This window comes from Empidonax traillii, unplaced genomic scaffold (assembly GCF_003031625.1).
Source record: "Empidonax traillii isolate 1590-97213 ecotype Southwest subspecies unplaced genomic scaffold, ASM303162v1 scaffold89:size1181294, whole genome shotgun sequence".
Classification (NCBI taxonomy): Eukaryota; Metazoa; Chordata; class Aves; order Passeriformes; family Tyrannidae; genus Empidonax; species Empidonax traillii.
Window position 1 is genome coordinate 927,463 of NW_020955282.1, and position 22,617 is coordinate 950,079.

The 22,617-nt window shown below is 34.5% G+C and overlaps 1 protein-coding gene across 5 annotated transcripts in view; it reads left to right on the forward strand.

Annotated features, from left to right (window-relative positions):
* The window catches only part of GRIK2 (glutamate ionotropic receptor kainate type subunit 2), a 356,823-nt gene that overhangs the window by 118,480 nt on the left and 215,726 nt on the right, over window positions 1–22,617 (forward strand). For 4 of the 5 annotated variants that reach the window (XM_027881458.1, XM_027881457.1, XM_027881460.1 and 1 more), the window contains exons 3-4: window positions 7,941–8,108; window positions 11,981–12,238. In XM_027881458.1, the coding sequence (XP_027737259.1) occupies window positions 7,941–8,108; window positions 11,981–12,238 (426 nt within the window). Of the gene's footprint in view, window positions 1–7,940; window positions 8,109–11,961; window positions 12,239–22,617 lie in introns of those variants that run through there. The other variant, XM_027881461.1, reaches the window with a different exon arrangement.

A 22,617-nucleotide genomic window follows, 5' to 3' on the forward strand; every position in this document is an offset into this window, starting at 1 on the left:
GTTTTGTGAGTGTTCATATTTTATGACGCTTTCTAGAATGAAATGAAATAGTCTATGATTTGTATATCTTCAAACCTATAAGTAGCCATATTAGGAGATTGCACCTGCCTAGTAAGTAGCCTATAAACGGATATAATACTTACTTTCACAAGGACGAATGTAAGACTATTTAAGTAAAATCTAAGCATTTAAGTTCACATATTATCTTCTCCAGGAGTTTTGGAGAAAAAGGTTTTTTTCATAGTTACTAAGAAGCTTTTTATTTGGTTATGAGCTGCCTCTTGGAAAAAAAAACAAGAGAAGGAAACAAATGTGTTAATACAGTTTAAAACATTTTGTTAACCAAAGTAGTGAAAAACACATTTTAGCAATATCTCCTGATGCCACATTTTTAGCTGGACTTAATTTATTATTTTGTTTCCTTTTGTTACTGTGAATCATGAGAGACAAAATATTATGTGAATGTGATAATTGCATTGAAATTATCAAGCATATTCTGTAATGACTTGCTTAGCATGTCAAGAAAGTTAATGTATATCCTAAAGTGGGAAGAAATCCTTCAGACTGTATATTCTAACACCGTAGATGAATGTGTTCAGATGTTATTTTTTCTGTCGTCTTTACTCATGCTCTATTGATATTCTGACTGAAAGGAGTAATATTCATAAACAGAGAGGCTAGCATCATGCAGAATTATGCTGCATATTCCAGCCTGGTATCCTTTTTTTAAGATGTATTTTATTTATTACTTTTCAAAGCATATTTGGAATGGTGCTGACAGAAGGTAAGATTCTGATGCATGTTGTTTGTTGCATCCAGTTACATGTAAAACAATTTTGAAGATACTTATCATTTTTATGTACTTACCTTTTAAAACTTTTTCCACCACTTTGAAAAGGTGGGGAAACTTCTGTTCAAATGAAATTCGCATTTACTATTTCCTCATATTATTCCTTATTTCTCTATGTTTAGGAAAACCCCCCCCACACACAATATTTCTGTTTTGATAGTTAATTTAACATTAACAGTATAAACCTAACACTGTCTTGTTATTTAGCCCCTTATTTACTGTACAATCAGAGAACATACAATTTTCTTTATCTTAGTGGCTAATTAAAATCCTTTTAGGAAAAACATACCTTAAAGTTGCTGGTTTCATGCAACTACACTACATTATCAATTAAAAGATAACGTAGCTGCTGAAGCTAACAGTTTTACGCATTTTATAGTGCAAAATTTGCGGGATTCTGTGAACATGCCTTCATACACTGATTCCATGAATGCCCTTAACAGAAATTATATCTCATTTCAAAACATGTTAGATTTTCCAATATTTGTGCCTCTACTGAAATGTTGAGATGATTAAAAAAATATTTCTTTTTAAGAAAAGCTTCTTGTCCAAGGAAATCAGTGGCAATGAAAGCAAATCCCAGAAATTCCAGATCCTGCTTCCCCCCTTGAAACTCCAAGTACACTCAGAATGGATAAAGGATACTGGTGAAGTGTACTGTCTTTTTCCACAGTGGTTTATCCATATAAAACCAGCTTCAAAGTCAAATAAGCAGCATTTTCTTTGTTAAGTGATCCTTTTAAACCTTTTCCTGTAGTGAGAGTCAGAGAGCTTTCAACATAATTTTGAAAAGGAATAATCAAAACAGCGTATAGTCCAGATTCACACTATTGTATTCTAAATCTATATAATTCTATAAACTACATTACTTTGTGGAAAAGGTTGCAAAGAAGAAAATTTTTCATTCATTCTTAACGTCTTGATTGAAAGTGATTCAGTTTCTTAAATCCTGTTCCAGACAGAAATAAGTGGCTAAGATGTAATTTTGTTCTCTATTTATTGGAAGCACAAGCCTTAGCTGTCAACCTTTAAGGACGTCTTTGAACCATCTCCGTAGCTTTCAAGTCCATAACAGAATCTGAAAGAGGATTATCAGTACAGTGCATGGCATGCTTGATTAGGGCTAAAATGCCTTCAGCCAGCAGCCTTGATCAGTCACTTTAGCACAGCACCTACCATGCTTCCTGATCCCACGACCATACATGGCATGTCAGTGATATCAGGTTTTTTGGATGAGCCTTTTCATGGCCTTCTGGCTGTATCTGTGTTTAGAGAAGTGTAGTCTATTCACACTTCTAAAAAGCCATCAATTTAATCTCTGTAAATGTCTATAGTGTGCTACTGTCCATTGACCTCTCAGTAATATGCTTTTGACTTACTCTCTCCTACATATAGTACCTCCCTACATAATCATCACCTCTGATTAACAAATAGCCAATTTCAAAATTGGAACATGTCAGATATAAACATATCTTTTAACCATATAATACCCATTATAATTTCTTGAATTCTGTCTTAAGGCACTTTCTAGAAAAATTTCCTAGCGCAGGTACCAGTTACTCATTTATCACAAATTTTCCAGTTTATTAGCAAAGACTGCCTGAAAGTTCATGTTTGCTGAATGGGAAATAATAAATCAAAATACGAGATTTCTATTTGTCACATCAGGATTAGATCTGGGCACCATACTTATCTTAGATTCAAACTATTGTTCTGAGGTAAGGAAGAAGAGATAAAATATTTATATTCTTATAAAACATAAATTTATTAGTAAAATTTAAATATATTTGTAACTTTTCAAAGTAAAATGAGGGGAAGAAATGTTTTTGGGCAATGTTATTTTCTCCAGGCTCTCCGTCACATTTTTAATGTTATTTAAGATAGAGATTTATATTATTATATTTAAAAAGTTACTCTATCATTAAAAAAATAGTGTTTATGTAATATGTGACTGACAGTAGTTTTTATAATGGGTTAATAAATCCATAATAGTTAGTAAATATGTGCAGATTGGTGCATGGTAATGATAACATGGCTATAATGTTAAAAAAAAAATCATAGTCATTAATAACCAGTGTGTGTATGTGCAAGATCTCTATCAAGCTGGTTTCATATTAGAAAGAAAAGAGACTTAGTCTTATGCCTAGGACAAGGAGGTACAGTCTTAAGCTGTGCCAGGGGAGGTTTAGGCTGGATATTAGGAAGAAATTCTTTATAGAGAGAGTAATCAGACATTGGAATGGGCTGCCCAGGGAGGTGGTGGATTCACTGTCCCTGGAGGTTTTTAAGACGAAACTGGATGTGGCACTGAGTGCCATGATCTACTAACCACGGTGGTGTTGGATCAAGGGTTGGACTTGATAATCTCAGAGGTCGTTTCCAACCCAGTTGATTCTATGATTAGATCATTCTGTGATCTTCATGCAAGGAATTCAGAGTTAAAATTAAAAATTATGAATAATGTTGTTGTTTTCATAACTTTTTAATGTGAAAAATGCTACATTTTAAAGACTTCATGTTTGATTTTTTTAATCGTGGTTTCACATTTGAAAACCACAGAATTTTTAATTCTGTGCATATAATTGATTTATTTGTGATGTTAATAAATATGCTATTTTAGACTAAGTAATTTCAAGTAGTCTCTAAGCTTTATTTCAATTGATTTGATAGTTTATGATCTGAGATAAGGTAGCCTTCTGTTATATGTTTAAAGGTTTCATTTTTCAGAGGCCACAGATGGTAAAATGGCCTCTAACTGTAATTAGATAGCATTCATTTCTACTGGAACAAAGTTGTGACTATACTAGAAACAAAAGTGAAATTCTTTGATTTAGTATTAATCAGAGTTGCTGTTTGTTTGTTTGTAGTCCTACTCAGATACTTTTGAATCTTGCTTGAATGTGGATTTTTTCAAATAGGCAACAGTAGTTCAGATTTCATGGCATGCCTGTTTCAAAAGTTCTCTTTTAAGTAAGAGGAGGAAAGATTTCCTAAAAACTTGTTCTGGCACTTGTACTTACCTAGTGATTTTGTGCAGTTAAACCTTTTTTTACTTTCTGCTGGGTTTTATCAGATATGAGATCCATGACATATTATATATTGTGTTATATATATAATATATATTCTATAATATGGGGATGATAATGTAAACACAAAGATGGTTATCTTCAGATTGAACCTTACTGTAGAATGGAAATGGAAAGTTGAATCATTAGGATGTTATCCTATTATTTGTGACATTAGGTACATAAGAGCAGGAAAATTTTTTTCTTGGGGGAATAATTTTTGCCAAGATGTGTATTAAGCTGACTGGGGTTTTTTTCCTCTGGATTTTGTGTTTGAGAAAATTATTTAAAAATTAGGGAACACCAGGATGACTTGTAAACTAAAAATGTCAGTTCTACTATCGTTTTTTTAATGGAAAATGCAGACTTTTCATTTGAGCAATCTCAGAACAATTTTTTTGGACTTGTTAAATTGTTTTATTAACTAATTCAGATTTTCTTCTTCCTTGGAAAATAGTAAGGACACCTACATTATGTCCTTTTTGGTAAAATATTCTTATCTTTTTTTTCCCCCCAACGGTTTGTGTTATTGCATCAGTATTACACTGATGATTGAATTTTTCCTATTGCTTAAAAAACTTGGTTATATAAATGTTTTTTCAATACTGACACCTGATGAAGAAGCCTAGTGGATTTCAGTTTGGTAAAAAGAGTTTTATTATGATGTGCTGCTGGTTGTATCTGAGAACGGGTGTTTCTGCCAGTCATGGGTCTATAAGCTCTGTTAAAAATAAGAAAATCACAACACCTGCATTTCTCAAGCTGTTAGACAGAGATAGGCATTGGTTTGGCTGCTAGTCCACATATCAATAGCAAGATTTATGACTCTTCTGTCAGCTTATCTGAAGGCATGCAGTGCATTCCTCAATTTGATTATTAATAAGGCTATCCTGAGTATGAAGTGCTGCAGCACTAAAGAACAGCCTTCTTGGGAGGGAACAACATGACACAATATGCTATAACAACTTTGTGGTTTGTCTCCCAGTATTAAGCCAGTGGATTTATACGACATTGTCTTTAAAAATACTCAAAGTTTGGGGTTTTTTTGCTATTATTTACATACTCAGCAACAAATACAAGAACATAATGGTAAGGCCAAGGCAGTTTAAAGTTCCCAAATAAGTTTCTACTTCTTACGCAGTAATGGAAAAAGCACCATTTAAGTAGCATAAAACTGAAAGGAGAGGAACCTAGTGGAAGTTGGACAACCTAAAGTCAGAAAACTGCTAGGAAACTTCAAATGCATGGTCTAATTTATATTCCTCTATGGTTCTTATTTTTAATTCAGTGTCGACCTAGTGTAAAATATGAAAATATTCAGGAACAGGAATTGGAAGATGTTTTCCTTCCTCCTAGCAAAATATTCTAATCATAGGACAAAAGAAACAGGGTATTCTACCTCTGTTTTCCTTAGGAATGGAAATATACTCTGAAACAGACAGACCATATGTGATATTTTCAGGGGTACATTTATCACAGAGACAGAGAACTAGTGAGGGAGGGAAGAAACCACTGAATGGTGTATACGGGCAGTCACACATCATTGCCACTCACAGGAGATGGAGGCTTTGTCATCTTTATAAAATTGTCTTACTATGTGACAGACATTAGAAATTACCTAGATATGAGAGATGAAAATAAAATTTAATTTTGGCTTTTTCTTATGCTGAAGAGTAGTGGCTGGATATTTGACATGGAATTCCCTATCTCAAGAATTTACATGAAAAATAGAGGATGAAAAATACAGGAATAAAGAACGGAGACTGTTGAGCTTCAGACACATTGAAATTACAGAAGAAATCTTCCAATTTAAAAACTTCATGAGAATAAAGATATTATATTGTTTATTTTTCCTTCTTAATCCATTGCAGCTTAAGATTTTTTCTTCACAACTGTTTGTGTAATACTGTTTTATTAAAATATGTTTGAATAACTCCCAGATATCTTAGGAAAGCCTGTGAAATCTATCTTAATTTTCATTATGTTAATGGAAATGTATTTCTATATCTCTGGCTATCTATACTTATAATTTATTATTTAATTTTTAGATTTCTGCAGCAATTTTTAATTATTCTCCCCAAATCAAAATAATATCCTCCTATATGTCACAGTTAGAATTGCAATGTTTAGATTCTGTAAGTCTTAGCAACACAAAATCTTGTATATCAGAATATCTTTTCCTTGAACAGAGCACTTCGTTAACTTCAAAAACAGTAGGTTGCCTTTCATGTTCATATTTCATCATTGTGCAAATAAACATGTAATCTTTTTCAATTTTAAAGTGTACTAGGCTTATATTTACCTGAACATTATCCAAGTTTCTTTTGCTTTAGCTTCTGAAGTATTATTAATATTGGTTACTGATTATATATACATTCTGTGCTCAATCAGTTTGGACCATTTCCCTAGATATCTAATTTTTTCTTAAGAGTCTACCTTTTCCATCATTGCCTCATTCCCAGTTTTAAGTGACTAATGTTTAAATAATTATTAGTCACATCTTATCTCAGTGGTTAGGGCTTGTTCTTCTAAATTAATACTATATGAGCATCTGCCCCTAGGGCTCTCACCAGGAATTCAAAGGCTCAATTGCAAGAAAAGAACACCACCATTCTGTAATGAGAAATGGCTTGTAAGAGGCAGGAGATTTACAAAACTGAAATATTTTATATTTAATACTACCAGTAAATACTACCTACACAGTCTTCTTGCTTTAGAAAAGTTTATCTACTTGATTACTCACAAGACTATTCAGAAAGTCACTGTAGTTTGTGAAGTTCAGTTTGACTCAGTCGTATATTCAGATTCTGGGAGCTTCTTGCTGAGAAAGTAGTGATGCTGAATATAATTTTTTTTTTTAAAGAAAATACAAAGCCAGGTGGGAACACTACTTACTAAATGAATAAATACAAGGCAGGAGAGAGTGAATGAATAACATTTCTCACAGAGGCACAGTGCCTGGCTTGTAATTAGTGATCCTGAGATGATGGCCATTGGCTGTCCATTAGTATTGACAGATGCTGTTAACATGAGGACTGGAGAGACCATAAAGATGCTGATCATTTTTCTGAGGTGTTCCATGTCACCACAGTAAGGACATATCTTCAAATTACCTTTATTGTCACAGTATCCTTGGCCTTCACAGACCCAAGAGTAAATTATATTACCCCAATGTATGTACAAATTTACATTTCATGGGCAATGATATGTCATCAGTGAGGAAAACTGAAGCACAGCACAAATGTATTTACTTCATTTAAGAGTAAGGTTGGCTCAGAAGTGTTCTAGAAATGATCTATTATTCGGGGCATATCCTGCTCTGGTAGCATGTCTTGTTTGGGGATGCTGTCATTTCACGAGAGAGGTTCAGCAGGATGATTCCTGCATTTGCTGAAGTTAGAATCCACATGCAGCTCAAGGCAAAAGAGCAGAATTTGAACTTTTGCTCAACATATTTATCAATTCAGTCAAATAATCATGCCAAAATAGCTCCTCATTTCTGGAGACAAGTTGAGTCATCCCAGTTTCATACTCCTTTGTATGTTGCATTTCCAGTGAACTGTCTGGTTCATTATAGATATATCATAACTATAGAATGGCAGAAGACAAGAATCCAGAAATCTCCCTTCTGCCTGCACACACAAATAGTTAGTGTAGATCTGAAAGGGGTAAATGTGTTCATGTCAAGTTTAACTATGGAAAATAATTAATTATTCTTGATCTCCCTTCTATTTTGCTTCTCAATAGTGTGGTTAGTGTATATTGTCACATTTTTTTTATTCACAATAGTAAAATGAATATTGTATGGAAAAAAGCCAACACATTTCCTTAAGGTTAGTTCTAATTGTTTCTGGCTTAGTTATTGTTTGGTTAGAACCTCATCAAAATCATAAGTTACACCGTATCAGGTCTATTAAAGGAAACAATTCAGGCTGATGAATCCAAAGTATGATCAAAGATGTTACTTTATGCTCTTTTTGCTTACTAGTTGTTTGTTTTGTTCTTTTGTCTTTGTTGCACTCCAGGAGGCATTTTTGAGTGTGTGGAATCTGGTCCAATGGGAGCAGAAGAATTAGCCTTCAGATTTGCTGTGAATACAATCAACAGAAACAGAACTCTTCTGCCAAACACCACATTAACATACGACACTCAAAAGATAAATCTCTATGACAGTTTTGAAGCATCCAAAAAAGGTAACCTTTTGCATATTTCATTTTTTTAATGAGGAACCAAGACTCACTTAGTTTACCTACCTGAAAAAAATGTCTATGCAATGAAGTCATATGCAGTGAGACTGTGACATTATTGTGGCTGACATTCAGGAACTGCTTTATTGAAGGCCGTAACGGTAACTGCTTGAAAGTTACGTTGTCACCTTTGCTCCCACTGACCCCATCTATTTTCTTAAATATTTAAAATCTGAAATATATTTTGCTGAACACTGTGATTAGGATGTTTCCGAGACCAGCTCCTTTGGAGTGAGAAAACAGTATCTCCAGACTTTTTTCAGCAAAATTCCAAGTTCCGCCAAATTCTAGTGAACCTGGAATTCAAGTTTAGGCATTCAGTGGCTTTAAGTACATTTCACAATGCCTTTATATAGTTAATCATGTATGGGCTTCAAAAGGGAAGAAGCAGTTGTGATTTTGTGCATCTTATGTCAGCACAGCATAAAAATAAGGCTAATTATTGTCTGTATTATATCGCTATCAGGTGAATGTCTAGCCTGAGTTCAGCCATTTTCTCTCTAAGTATAAAGGATTTTTTAAAGAAAGGATTAGAAGCTAAGAGTAATTTTGAATATTTTTGCTAAATTGTTCAAAATTTCAAATCTTTGATTAAAAAAAAAATTCAAGTTTTCAGATTGCTTTACATTCAAGCCAGTGTGAACAAACACAAGTTGTTCTGCCTCATTGCCATATTCTAGGAAATGCAAACCACAAAAAGTTCAATCTGTATTTGCAAGAGAAAATACAAAGCCTGGTGTAAGACTGAATTTTGCTCTGTATTACATGTTCTTTAAAAATATTTTTTTATAAATTAAAGAGCTAATAGCATATGGATGTTATCCCTAAAAAGAGAATAATAAGGGTGAAAGAACTGGAGGTCAGCCTGTGTTTCTTATGATAGGTTTTTACCCTAAATTTGCTAAGCTATCTGATCTCAACATGCCTCTCCCAGCTATTGAAGACTGAAAACTTTATACAATAAGGGATTTTTGGTGTTATAGTGAACTAAGAACAAAAACATTTGATGAAACATTAGAAATTATACATAATTAAAGCTGTTGCTGCTGAATGCATAAGAAGTGGAATTTAATATTAATAAAAAATTTCAGTTTGGAACTTATGGGAATTTTTATTCTCTTTTACTATACCATTCAGAGTTAATCTTGCTAATTTTTTTTATCTGCTTATTTGACAAATAAATAATTCTAATGTGGAGTCTTGTTTTTAGGCATGAAAAGGGGCAGTGTACAGAAACACACACCGTTCGGTCATTGAAGAGTCTTTGATTTATGAAAAATACTATGGGCTAAATATTTATGTCTAGGAAGATGGTTTCTTGGCAGAAGAGAGTATATGGTAGAAGAAAGAGGCAAACCCCCACTTTTAACAGTGTATTTTTGAGTTGTTATTCCAGTGTTTTGGATGCTTAATTAAAGCAGGTTCTGAGAGAGACTACTCATTCCTTTCCATCTCAGCCAACAGTGGAAAAATGGGTTGATCCTTAATTCTGCCTCCTTCATTCTCCTTCCCTTTCTCCAAATTCATATGCTTCCTGAATCCAGCACAGGCTGACTGGTGAAATATAATGGAACAGTTTCTCCCCATTCCTGAGGGAGGATGTAGAGAGCAGAAAAAACTCCTCTGAGATATTTAATTCATTAAGTCTTTCCTGAGGCAATGCAACTAACTACTTTTAGCCCTTAGCTGGGGTTTGCTAGCCCTAATATTATGTTGCTAATTTTTGTTAGACTATAATAGCTGAAGTTAGAATGGCAACATGCTATTGATTAGATATATTGAATAGATTGTATATATTCATTTTCCCACTTGCATCTTAGGTGAAAATGTAACTCTTTATTTGTAACTGGTCAGGCTGTATCAAAATCTGTGTAATCTTCCAGCTATTATAGCTTTTGCTTCATCAATTCACAATACAGAAAACTACATTTGTGCTCACAGGCGCTTTGGTTCAGAATCAAAGGTTAAAGGTTAACATAAAATGGTTCATTTTATTATGATGGCTCCGAAGCAGAGTTTCAACAATGAGGTTTGAGCATTTGACTCATTTTTGTGGTTTATTATTATGCCCATTAGTGAGCAGGAGGTTGCTGAATCAAAAATAGCCTATTTAGACCTCTTAGAAACACATACTTTCGAAGTTGAATATAGATGAACTATTAATGGATTTTTAAAGGTATTATATGAAAGAACAACCTGAAGGCAAGATGATATTCCAAGATACTGTTTAAGTGGAAAATAATGTAAATGCAACAAAATATCCCTCAATGTGCTAGAAAAATTGGCACGTTCCTGAGAGAGCCAGTGCTATATTAAATCACGTGTGAAAGCATTGCATTATTCAAATCTCAGAGACAGGGAAAAAAAAGCCCATTGAAAAGCCATCTGGTAGCTATTGCTGTTGTTAGTGATCCCATTTACTGACATTTGCATAAAGCTTGTTGATTACTCTTAGGAAGGGCAATATTAGCATAAATGTTTTTTTATCAAGCTAGTCATTTAGGCAACACACCGAATAGTAATGCAAGATCCTGTGTGTATGAGAGGTTCATTTAAACCACTGGTGTTCTACAGTAATAAAAAGGTGTGCCAGCATAGTTTCTGGAATGCTCTTGAAAGATAGCAATATTTTCATCAAGTTGAAAAGGATGAGCACAATAAAATAATTAATTTTGAGTTGCTGAGAGAAGTGATGCAGCAAGGTTTGTTTCTACTGCTTGTTTCCTCAGCTTCTAGGAACATTGGTGGTGGAGTAACTACTAACTAATCAAACCTCATACAAATACTTGCGTCTAGTTTGTATTAGGGAGAGACTTCTCATTACTTCTCCCTACCAAATAAGTTGTTTTCTTAGAAGACAGAATCTGTTGTTTTTCAGAACTGCATGCTCATAAAGTTTATACCTGTGATAGTGAATAACATAGTAGCAAGGTATGGGCTAAAACACTGGTCTCCAGTACTGACTGTTTTTTCTTGCCTTCTTTTTGGCACATCCTAACTCATATTCCACAAGGTGATACTGGAGCATGCTGTGGGAAACAACACAGACCAGAGGCTAGTAATGAACAATACAGGTAGAGCCAACCTGAATCAGAAAATGGAGAGCTAAGCGACTTGAATACAGCAGTATCCTGTCAGTGACTCTCAGGGCCAGTTTTATAGGCTAATACAAATGTGGCAAAACTGAGCATTTCCAGTTTTTAAGGGGGGACACTGAACTTTTTCCACTAGCAGATAGTAATTTAATTTTAGCAAAAATTTTGGCCTTTGAATTTTAGTAGTCAACCTGACTCCTTTCAAATACAGAAATTCATATGTCCATTTAAAATAACTAATCATGGGCTCTAGAAGCTACCTAACATGTAAAATTTCTCGGTAATTAGGATCTCAGTAGAAATAGCATTGACTGATGAAGGAAGAAGTTAATACTTAAACAAACTAGATTAGAATACTGTCCTATATGGCTGTTTTCCAAATGGAAGATGCAGTTAAGCATAAATCTCTTTTCTTGTCAGTGCTTTTTAAAAGATGCACAATTGCTGGCCTTTGTGACTTCTACTGACCTAGAAGTGTTTATTAAATATAGTTGAGCACTATTTAAGTGTTAAGTGTTGATATTCATCACTTTGTAGTGAAAGCTTGGAAGCGTATTCTGAAGTTGAAATGTGTAAATGAAAGTGTTACACAGGAAGGGAGCTCTTGTCAGTAATGCAGCTGTATTTCATGGAGTGCCTTTTGTTTAATATGAATTGTGCAATACCTTCTGGCACACTGCCTTCTTTCCTCTCATCATTGACAGACTTCTGTCTCCTCTTCAGCCTGTGATCAGCTGTCCCTTGGGGTGGCAGCCATCTTTGGACCATCCCACAGCTCCTCAGCTAACGCTGTGCAATCCATCTGCAACGCTTTGGGTGTTCCACATATCCAGACCCGCTGGAAACATCAGGTGTCAGACAACAAGGACTCCTTCTATGTCAGCCTCTATCCAGATTTCTCTTCACTCAGCCGTGCCATCCTTGACCTTGTGCAGTTCTTCAAGTGGAAAACTGTTACTGTTGTTTATGATGACAGCACTGGTAAGGCTAAAGCATTAGACTATGTTCAGATGTATTTCCATGTACAAAGAGAGGGAGGAGGGTTGTCACTAGTCATATTTTGTAATTTAAGAAATCTTTACTAATTTACAAGAATTTCTATTGGTGAGACAGTGCATAACAAATAATGTGGATTTATTAGCATAAGTATTTTCAAAAGTACGCTTCAGTTGCTGAATTCTGCGTGTTTGAGCTCACAGCTGTCAAAGAATTTGTCACACTCGATCTGTGTTTTCTGCAGTGTCCTAACAGTTGCTAACACCTTTATTTAAAACTTAAACTTGGAAGAAAAATAGGGTAACTCAAAAGATATACTAGTATGCCCAGCGAAATAGAAGACCTAAGTTCTGGTGCTGCATCTGGCATTGGTTCAGTTAGAAAACAGATGCCATATTTGTTTGGAATTTCAGTGTCTGCTTTTTCAAAAAGAATTGAAGAAGGAGCCTTGGTTTTAGCTGCTAGCAACTGAAACCACAGGAAGTTTGGAAGCTTGTTTTGCAGATGAATTACAAGAGTTAAAAATGAGCTCCAAACTTTCCAGCAGAAATATACCAGTTTGCCACCTTTCTTTTGGTCACCCTAAAATTTGTTTTGCCCCTTCTATTTTGCCTTGACATTGACATCTTTGAAAAGTGCTGTAAAACTTAAATTTCATTTAAGGTCTAATGGTGGTCAGAACTAAGACCTTGGTAAAGAAGAAAGTCTGACTGTAATGGAAGATACAAGGAAGGTACTTAGCCAAACGAGATATATTTAATCTTGGAAATGTTTCTAACTTCTTCCATGCTGGTTGATCCATCCTTGTCAGGAAAAGAGCATGGTGAGCCTCAAACCCTTCTCATGGTTCAGTGAAACGGAAAACTGTTGCTGTCCTCATTATATAATGCTATTATCTATCCAAATCTAAATTAAAAGAACATTAGATCAAGAAACAATGTGTTACCAGTGAGGGTACTTGTATGGGAGACTAACTCTGCTAGATAAACATCAGTTACTACAGCAGGACACAATGCCTGCCCACTGTTCAAGCTCAGATAAGATGCGCTTATGGATATCAAAAAGTGAGGAGGGAGCAGAGAAGGCAATGTATAAAACTCTTTATAACCTATTTTTTTATGCCTTTTAAAAATTGCAAGGTATTAAAGCTTAGAGACTGCCTCCCTAAAAGTGTGTTGACTGATTTAACCAAAAGCCTCAGGAAATGAAAGAGATTTCAAGTTTAGCTTTACAGACTTAAGGCAAGTAATATGTAGCCTGTTTCTTATTTTTAAAATTTTTCCATCATTGTTCTGAAATAGGAAAGAAGTGAAAAAAGCTGCAAATTTTAACACATGATGATTGAAAAAAAGTAATTTTTGCTTCAGTGAGAGTTATTGAGTTAGGTTTACATAAACTGGAAATATTTCCCCTTGATTAAAATAATTTGGAGGCTAATTATTTTTTCCAAAACAAGTTACCTTTTAAAACAGTAATTTCAGTTGAAAAATTTGTGTTTTAGTACTTTAAAACTGATTTGCTCTATATTTTTAAGTAATTCTCTCCCCTTTCTTCCATTTGACCAGTGATTCACTAATATAAGATGAATAATTCCCTCTCCTTTTTTTTCTCTTTTAATCACTCACATTTTATGGTCCTTTACTGAAAGGTTTAGGATGACAACACATGCCTTATTTTATGATGACTTTAGCGTTATGGATTTCACTTACCTGAAAGGGCAATTCCCCAAAGGACATCCATGACAAGGCAATAACATGTTGGAATAGCAGTTAGAGTGGTAATTTAATTGCTAAGACTAATATTTTGGGGGGGAGGGATGGTGATGTCAAGTCTGCTTTATGTATTTCTACTATTACTTTATAAACATGGATACAAGGGGAAACAATGCCTTTATTATAGAAAGGAAGAAAAGGTATAAAACTTGTATAAAATAGGTTGAGAATTTTCTTAAATAAATTATGTGGGGTTGCCCATATACTAAAAGGTAGATTCTAGGTCCACTCTGAGGGAAAGCATGATTTCATTAGTTTATTTATTTATTTATACTTTTTAATGTGTCTTTTTACCTTTAATTGTCAGGGCTCAGTTTTATGAATTCGCTAAGGAATTGCTAAAGTTTTATAATAATAAAGCACAGATATTTCACCCACTTCAAAGTATTCTAAAAAAAAAAAAATGTGTCAATGTTCTTCATTCCTTCAGTATGGGATATATCTTCTTGAGCAAACACAAATGGAAAAGCTGTGTGGTTATTTGACAGTTCATAGTCAGTAAGAGCCCATGTTAACTCCAGTGTCATTTGCAGAGATACACTGGAGACTGATACTTCAAGTGCACACTTCAGCTGCCTCTTGACAGCACCATTGTGTCCAACAATATGCAATTCCCCATGCCTCTATCTTGTATGAAGACTGTGACTGATAGACAGCAAAGCATTTTCCTGCTACTATGTGACTGTAGATGCAGTCTTCCTTTGTGTTTTTTTGTATCTTTCAGCCCTTAACGTAGCTGCCTTCGGAACATTAATATGAGGTGTCCCTGCCTGTGATGGGGGGTGTTGGAACTAGATGATCTTCAAGATTCCTTTGAACCCAAACTTTTTAATGATACTATGAGATGTGTAAAATACACTGCCACTACTTGCATTTGGTGTGCATCCAGTCTGATCTGAGATTGTGTGGTATGAAGGTAGTATAAAGGAAGTCAATCCTTGTTTAGAGCCCAGTTTAAAATAAGAGAGAAAATTTGAAATTCCATGGTCCCTTTGCAATAATCTAAGAGATTACCACTAAGAACAGCTATTAGTGTGTTATCTCTCTCCTTGAAGTATTCCCAGTAGAGGAATAGCTGTATGACTCACTACTAATTTGAGAAAAGATATAAATTGCTACTGTAGGTAGCAACTAGACCCTGCCCCAAAGCTTTATGATGCAGAAAGGGCTAAATCAGAGAAGATTAATCTGTGGACTCCAGCTACTGCTCCTCACGCCAGTCTGAACCTCAGAATCCTGGGTTCTTCTGTGCTGATCAGGCCTGCCTCATGTTCAGGAGTCTGTAATAAAGAATTTTCTCTTGGCACAAGAGAAAATGGAGGTTGTATCATGCTGAAATAGGTACAGAGATGCTTCTAGAGTGGTATGATCAATAACAGTGAAGTGAGTAAAGATCAGGTTGAGTACAGTGTAATGAGGAAGACTGTACTAATAAGATTAAGTAGATGAATAAACTTGAAAGGTTAATTCTATCTTGTCTCAGTAAGAAGACGTGCAGTCTTTTACAGTGGAGACGTGGTAATAGAAATAAAAATGAATTTATAATGGCCAAAGGTTTTAATATTATAATGAAACCTTCTGCCCTGGAAGTATTTTATGGTGTAGGTATTGTGGCACTGAGTATATGAGTCTTTCCTTTTGGGGAAATAAAAATGTGTGAGACCCTTTTTGTGTTTTAATAATCCTGCACTCACCTTTTTTTTTTTTTTTTCCATTAAATAGTGGCTACTTTCTGCTTCCTTCTATGATTTAGTTCCCCTTTTTTTAAATTCTTTCCAAACTTTTTTTTTAATGTAGTCCATCTGTTGTACAGACCAAAGAATTGTAATGAGGCTCTAAAACACTTTTCTTGCTTGTCTGAAGATAGATATTATTCCTCTCGATAATTCAGCAACTCAAAAAAACCCCAAACAACTGAAAAAAAACCCAACAAAAACCAACCTGAAGAACTCCTGGCAGGATGTAATGAGAGGCTGCTTACTTTTTTTTCCCCTTTAAGTAATTTGTGGTCTCTTTGTTAATTAAATACTGACTCTTTGTTAATTAAATACCACTAAAACTGTCCCTGGATACTAATTAAGTCCTTTCAGGTTTAAAGATTTGCTACAGTCAATTGTCTTTAAGACAAAAAAATGGAAAAATGGCAATATGTTCATCAGCTACATGTCCTAATAGATTTAATTGGTCTCAAAACAGTAACTTAATTTCAAATATATATTCTAATTTCTGTGCTAAAGAAAACAGACAAGATAAACAGTAAATAAGTTAGTGAATATCAGAGAATTAAAAAAAAAAAGCAAAAAGAATACATGAATATTTAGATGATGAGGCTTTTAAATTATACTGGCACTTGCATAGATATCAATATATTGATACTTTTATATATCAACAGAACAAGTTGATATAAACAGGGTTCTGGGTATTTTTTCTTAATTAACTTTTGTTTTGGTCTTGGATAAATGAACATAAACAGCAAAAATCTGTTACATCTATGAACAGAAGCCAAAGTAAAAACTGAAAAAAAAATATTTCAGAAATAAAAATGTTTTGTGTTGGTCTTTAGCATGGTGGCATCACCTTGAGTATTGTGTGCGATCCTGGTTCCCACAATTTAAAGATGTGTCCAGAGGAGCTTCCCCTGATGCAACTTTGAGCCATTCCCACATGTCCTGTCACTGGACATCAGGAAGAAGAGGCTGGTACCTCCCCTCTCCACTTCCTCCAGAAGCTGTGAAGAGCAATGATGTCACTGCTAAGCTCCTTTTCTCAAAACTAGACAAGCCCAAAGTCTTCAGTGGCACCTTATAGGACATCATGCCTCTTCACAGCTTCTGGAGGAAGCTTCAGGGGAAGTTCAGATTTGACATTATAAAATATTTCTTTACTGAGAGGTTGGCCAAACACGAGCATAGGCTTCCTAGAGATGTAGTCAATGCTCCCAAACCTATCAGTGTTTAAGAGGCATTTGGACAATGACCTTAACCTGCTTTAACTTGTTCATCTCTGAATTGGTTAGGCAGTAGGGCAAGATGATTCCTTTCAACTGAACTATTCTATTCTATTCTATTTTTCATATATCATATTTACAGATATCTTACACCTTGTGGTTTGTTGTGTTCGGGATTTTCCCTTCTTCTTTTATCCTGTACTACTACTAAGTCACTTTTGCAGTTAATATAACTTTAAACCAAGGGAAATTAAATATCTTGTGGGTGACGTGGATGTGGAGTGATGGCAGGTAGGCAATATTGCTAAAGGATTAATGAAAAAAAGCTTTTAAGTGATGCAAAGTAAATTTTGGCTAGTGAGAAAATTTCTCTTTAAGGAAGATATACATAGTGCACTATAAAGATGAGATATGATGTTTAAGAAACTTGAGAGGATGGGCAACTGAAGAGAGAAAGAGAAAATTAGATGGTCTGAAAAGGCATGCTTGCCTCTACTTCTATGTAAATGAATTAAGCAACATCTCAATTTTTGTAAAAAGCTGTTCTCCTTTATAAACACATTTATATAACTAAAGCCTGTTCCTAGCAGAATGAGAGAGATGCAATGAAATGAGTTGAGAATTTTGCATTTGAATCTTTGATAACTGCTACAATAAAAGTGCATTTCACCCCAGTTTAGAAGACAAGACTTCAGTCTTGGTGATATATAACAGAATCCTATAAACTAACATGGATCATGTGCAGTAAAACATATTTCAGGTTTGAAATTTTGATATTTTGAAGGACAAAGTTTTTTCTGGAATAGATGATGGGTAGAAATAATGCGATATTTCTTAAAGATAATCTGGGGTGTGCAGTCCACAGTACAGTAGGGCACATCTGCTGGGAGGAGCAGTATAATTATAAAAAGCGAAAAAGAGTACTGTGCATTGCTGTGGACCAAGATTCAAAACAATCTCTCAACCATTAATATTAATTGGACAAGGGTTCTGCTTCCCATTCTTCTAGAATCATCTATCAAAATTAAGACAAGATTTTTAATATCAACAAGTATCTCAAATGAGGTGTTTACTGGGAAAAGGACACTATTCTAACAGCAGTCTTAGAAAGAGGTTATATTATATGTTTTTTTAATCCTGAAATACTGAAAATTCTGAATGCTCATGTATAACATTCTTCTGATATTTCTGATACTGAATCAATGCTTGGGCAAAATAAATAATGATTAGGAAAGTGCAAACCAGTAAATTATACTGAGTAGAATTCAAGAAACTGTGATTCTTCTGGTTGTCTTGTGCAGGGCCAGGAGCTGGACTTTGATGATCTGTGTGGGTCACTTACAAATCAGAATTTTCTATGATGATTAAATGAATATTGTTAAAACTGTAATTGCTGCCAACAGAATTAGAGGGAGTCTAAAACAAAGAGTCAATAATACCAAATTTGGTTAAAACAACAGTTACAGAGGGACACAAATTTTCAAATCATTTGAGCCAGAGACTCTTGAAAAACTTTAAAATGAAAAATCTTCTGCCTATTAAAAATTACCTTTTGAGAACAAATGGATGGTAGGCAAAGTTCTAGAAGTTTGGAAAAGGTAGGCAAACTCAGATTCATCCCAACAAAATTTGTCCAAATTTTGAAGTACATTTATCTTAGAATCATAGAACTGACTGGGTCGGAAAAGACCTCTGAGATCATCAAGTCCAACCCTTGATCCAACCTCACTGTGATTACTAGATCATGGCACTCAGTGCCACATCCAGCCTCATCTTAAAAACCTCCAGGGACGGTGAATCCACCACCTCTCCGAGCAGGCATCTTGGTTCCTTATGTTCACTTAATATCTAAATAACCCACCTATTACTAAAAACTTCTTTCCTAAATTGGATCCTTCTTGAAATAGGATAGAAGAAAGTGAAATTTTAGTCTGAGTTTGTGCAGTTTTGGCTTGTTGGTTGATTGTTTTTGTTTGGTTGGTTTTTGTTATTGTTGGTTTGGTACAGGGTTTTGTTTGGGTTTGTTTGTTTTTCTTTAAATAGACAAGTCAACTGAATTTCTATTCCTGGAAAAATAAACTCTTTACCTGTAATCATGACAAAAGTCTCAGTGTTAAGCAACTGTCAAATTTCCTTTATCAAGAACAAATGATGTAAAACTTCATCCTTTGACAGGTCACAGTGCCTTGCAGGCAAGGAAAACACAGTTAATATGATAAATATTGAGATAAGAAAGCCATACTGCTCAAGGTGCCATTCTTATATGCAAATTAGAGAAATAGATTCTTAATCCAACTGTTGTCAAATAGATTCAAAAAAAAGAACAATACGCATAAATAGATTGGTTACAGCTTACTGGAAAAATACACTTAAAAGGTTCATTTTCTGGTATGAATACTATACAAATTACATGTGCAGATGACAATCTCAGAAGTTACAGTACTATAGAAAATATTATTTGTTTAAAGTATTTTATTAGTTCTTCATCAGATGTAAGACTTGGTCACACTGTGGATAAACCAAAAGTGGTATTACAAGAAAGAAAACATAACACTGAACTCAGATGTATGACCTAGAATTTAATGTGTAAGAAATTCCCAGGTAATTCCAATTTGATCTGCATAGCAAAAGTCATCACACCATATTACATTGCTCTTTGCAGTAGATCTCAAGAAAGATGAGGGTTCTGAAGATCAAAGATGAAGGAAAATATGACCTGGGAAGAGAACACTATAAAAGTGTTGGTTTAGTGTAGGGGAAGTGGACAAGAGGAAAGAGACAACCTATTCTCTATGTTAAACAGAATAGCTAGAAACATGATTAAAATTGTAGCAGAAAGGATTCACTCTATCAGAACTATTGCCTACCACTGATGCTAACTAATGTCTCTATCAAATGTGTAGAAATATTAAATGATAAATGAATAGCAAATTACTCCACTGGCATTGATAGTGATTCCCCAAACTGGATTTATATGTATATTAGATATCAGTCAGATGAAAACTATATCTGTGTTTAATTTTGTATATTTATACTGTTTTGACTTGTGCACTTTTAGCTAGCATTTATTCTGGTTCTATGAAAGATGTAGTACTGGTTGCTTATGAAGGGCTAGGTGGGTAGCTTTTCTGCATGGTCATTTTCACATCTTGTATGGGGTATACATTTAAGGTCAGATTTAGCTAGTCTTAACTACACCAAACTTAACTACACTATTGCTCCTATTTCTGTATTATATATTTTGTCCTCTGGTTGGAGGAGCATTGTGAAATACACTTGCAGTTTTAGCCCCTCTGTGAATTGTTCTGCATTGCTCTCAGTTCAAACATTACTGCCTTAATTAATTTTTAGCTCCGATTACAGTTTTCTTCTCTCTTACACTCTTGCAATTCATTTTTTAGTAAAAATTTAACCCCTTTTCTTTCCAAGAATAAATGTGCTAACCTAGTGTAAATTTCAGTTTGGGATGTTCATTTATGTTCCTTTTTCATCTAAGTCCATTTTTATTTCTTGTAGGTAGTATTTCTTATTTACCTTTGATACAATAGCAATACTTCTATTGTATGGCTATGAATTGCTAACTTGTTCTACTGCTTCTTTTATCATTCATTCTAACATCTTTGACAAAATCTGTTTTGTTCTTTGATTGTAGTATATCTTTTTGTCCCTCTTAATCCTCGTTAAACTGCACTTCTCATACATTTCAGCCACTTGAGAGATCATATTTCATGTGACTATGAGAATTCTTTTGAAATGCCCAGGACTGCTAATTCTCATTGCTGCCACCATCATCATACTGAATTAATGAGACAACTTTACAAAAATGTTTAAAAAACATGTTCAGAAAAGAGAATAACAACATCATTTCAAATCAGGCATATTATAATAGAGCGGCATACGTAAATGTCAAATGCAGCTGGAGACTAGAAAAACATGACAAATCTAATATATTAATAAGGCATAATGTTTTCTTAATTTTCAACATTTTCTTCAATTATTTTGTTTTTTTTTCTTACATTTCATGCTCTAGATGCAAAGGTGAGGGAAGGATGGACAGGACTCTGGCTGTTTTTTGGTTTTTTGTTTGGGTGATTTTTGTTTATTAGTTTTTGTTCGTTTTTGTTTGTTTTCCTAGCTGCTGTATGCTGTAGCTGATAAGCATTCAGCTGGTATGAAAAAAAAGTTTTCCTTATCTTGGTACGGTGATCAAATCTTTTCCATGGTCTGAAGGTCTTTTCTGAACTTGAGAGAATCAATACATTGATTCTCTCTTGTGAAACTGTGTGGGATGGGGTAGAGGGCTTTTTTTTCACTGCAGTGCTTCAAAGCCATTATTAGAAAAGATTTGTTACTGGAAATAAGATGAATTGGGATTGGCTGTTTGCAACTAAGTATAAAAGATGTTCGCACTCGTGCTCTGATGTGCTCGCTTAGCACATTTAAGGTAAACAATAAAGCTGATTATCGCCTTGCTCTTCAATTACAGCTGGTTTTGCTGAAACAGCAGTAAAATGGATTTAACATTCAGATGCTAAGACCTGACACAGAAAATTAAGTGATATGCACAGTATCAGAATTGAAAACTTGATTGTCTATGGAATTAAACCTGGATCCATGGTTTTCTTGTCAGTGATTTTTCTTTTAACCCTAAGGTTATTTCCTTTATATAATTATATATATGTATACATATATACACACATATATAGGTAATCTGATCTTCAATATTACTTATGGATATAATTTTAAACAATTATTTCCTGTACTAAATAATACTTTCAGAAATTTTTTTTTTGGCTAAAAGAAAGGAGGGGAGTTGGTAGGGGTTTTTGTTCATTTTTTTTCTAATTAAAAATATAGTTCTGGGGGTTTTTTTTGTTGTAGTTTTAGAGAGGAGCATTTTTCACAGATATTAGTAGTAGTGTGCTCTACGCTCCTGTTAAGTACACCACTGGTTATATCAGCATCATTTTGTGGAAGAGCAGGTCAAGGAGTGAAAGAAAACTCCCCTCAGGCTGGTGACACATATTCACACCACTTGTATAATCAGTTTTGACCCTAGGTTCTCCACAAAGTCTACTCTGTTGATCTCACCCACCAAAAATGGTTAAGGCTGCTGGAGATAAATGGTAAAGGTCTTCAGTTGGCTCCTTCCCTCCATGTACAAAGTAAGGATCATCAGAACTTTGGGAACTGGGCTTCCTCTCCTAACATGCCCAGAGGGTGATAATTACCATAGCTGAACATGCAGCTGAATCCAAAAGTGTGGATGTGAAAGGAAATCAGATATCACCTCTAAGACACTGAACTGCTGAAGTTCAGGACAAATTTTGTAACCAAAGACATTCAAATACATCCCTCCTTCCCATAGATACTCATGCAAAACTATTTGACTGTCTTGATAAATGCCCAGATGTGTGTGTCAGAAAACATTACTCACCTCAAAATATCACCATGAGGGCAAGAGGAATGTTGGGAGACTGCATTATAGACACAATTATAGAGAGTTTTAATGAGAGGCATAATTAGACAAAATCCTAGAAATTTTGTCTAATTAACTATTAATTCAGTCTATTAATTCAGTAAATTAATCAGTGGCATTTTTCTGTGCCGAATTTTTTTATCTGGAACAGAAGATTTAGTCTCAG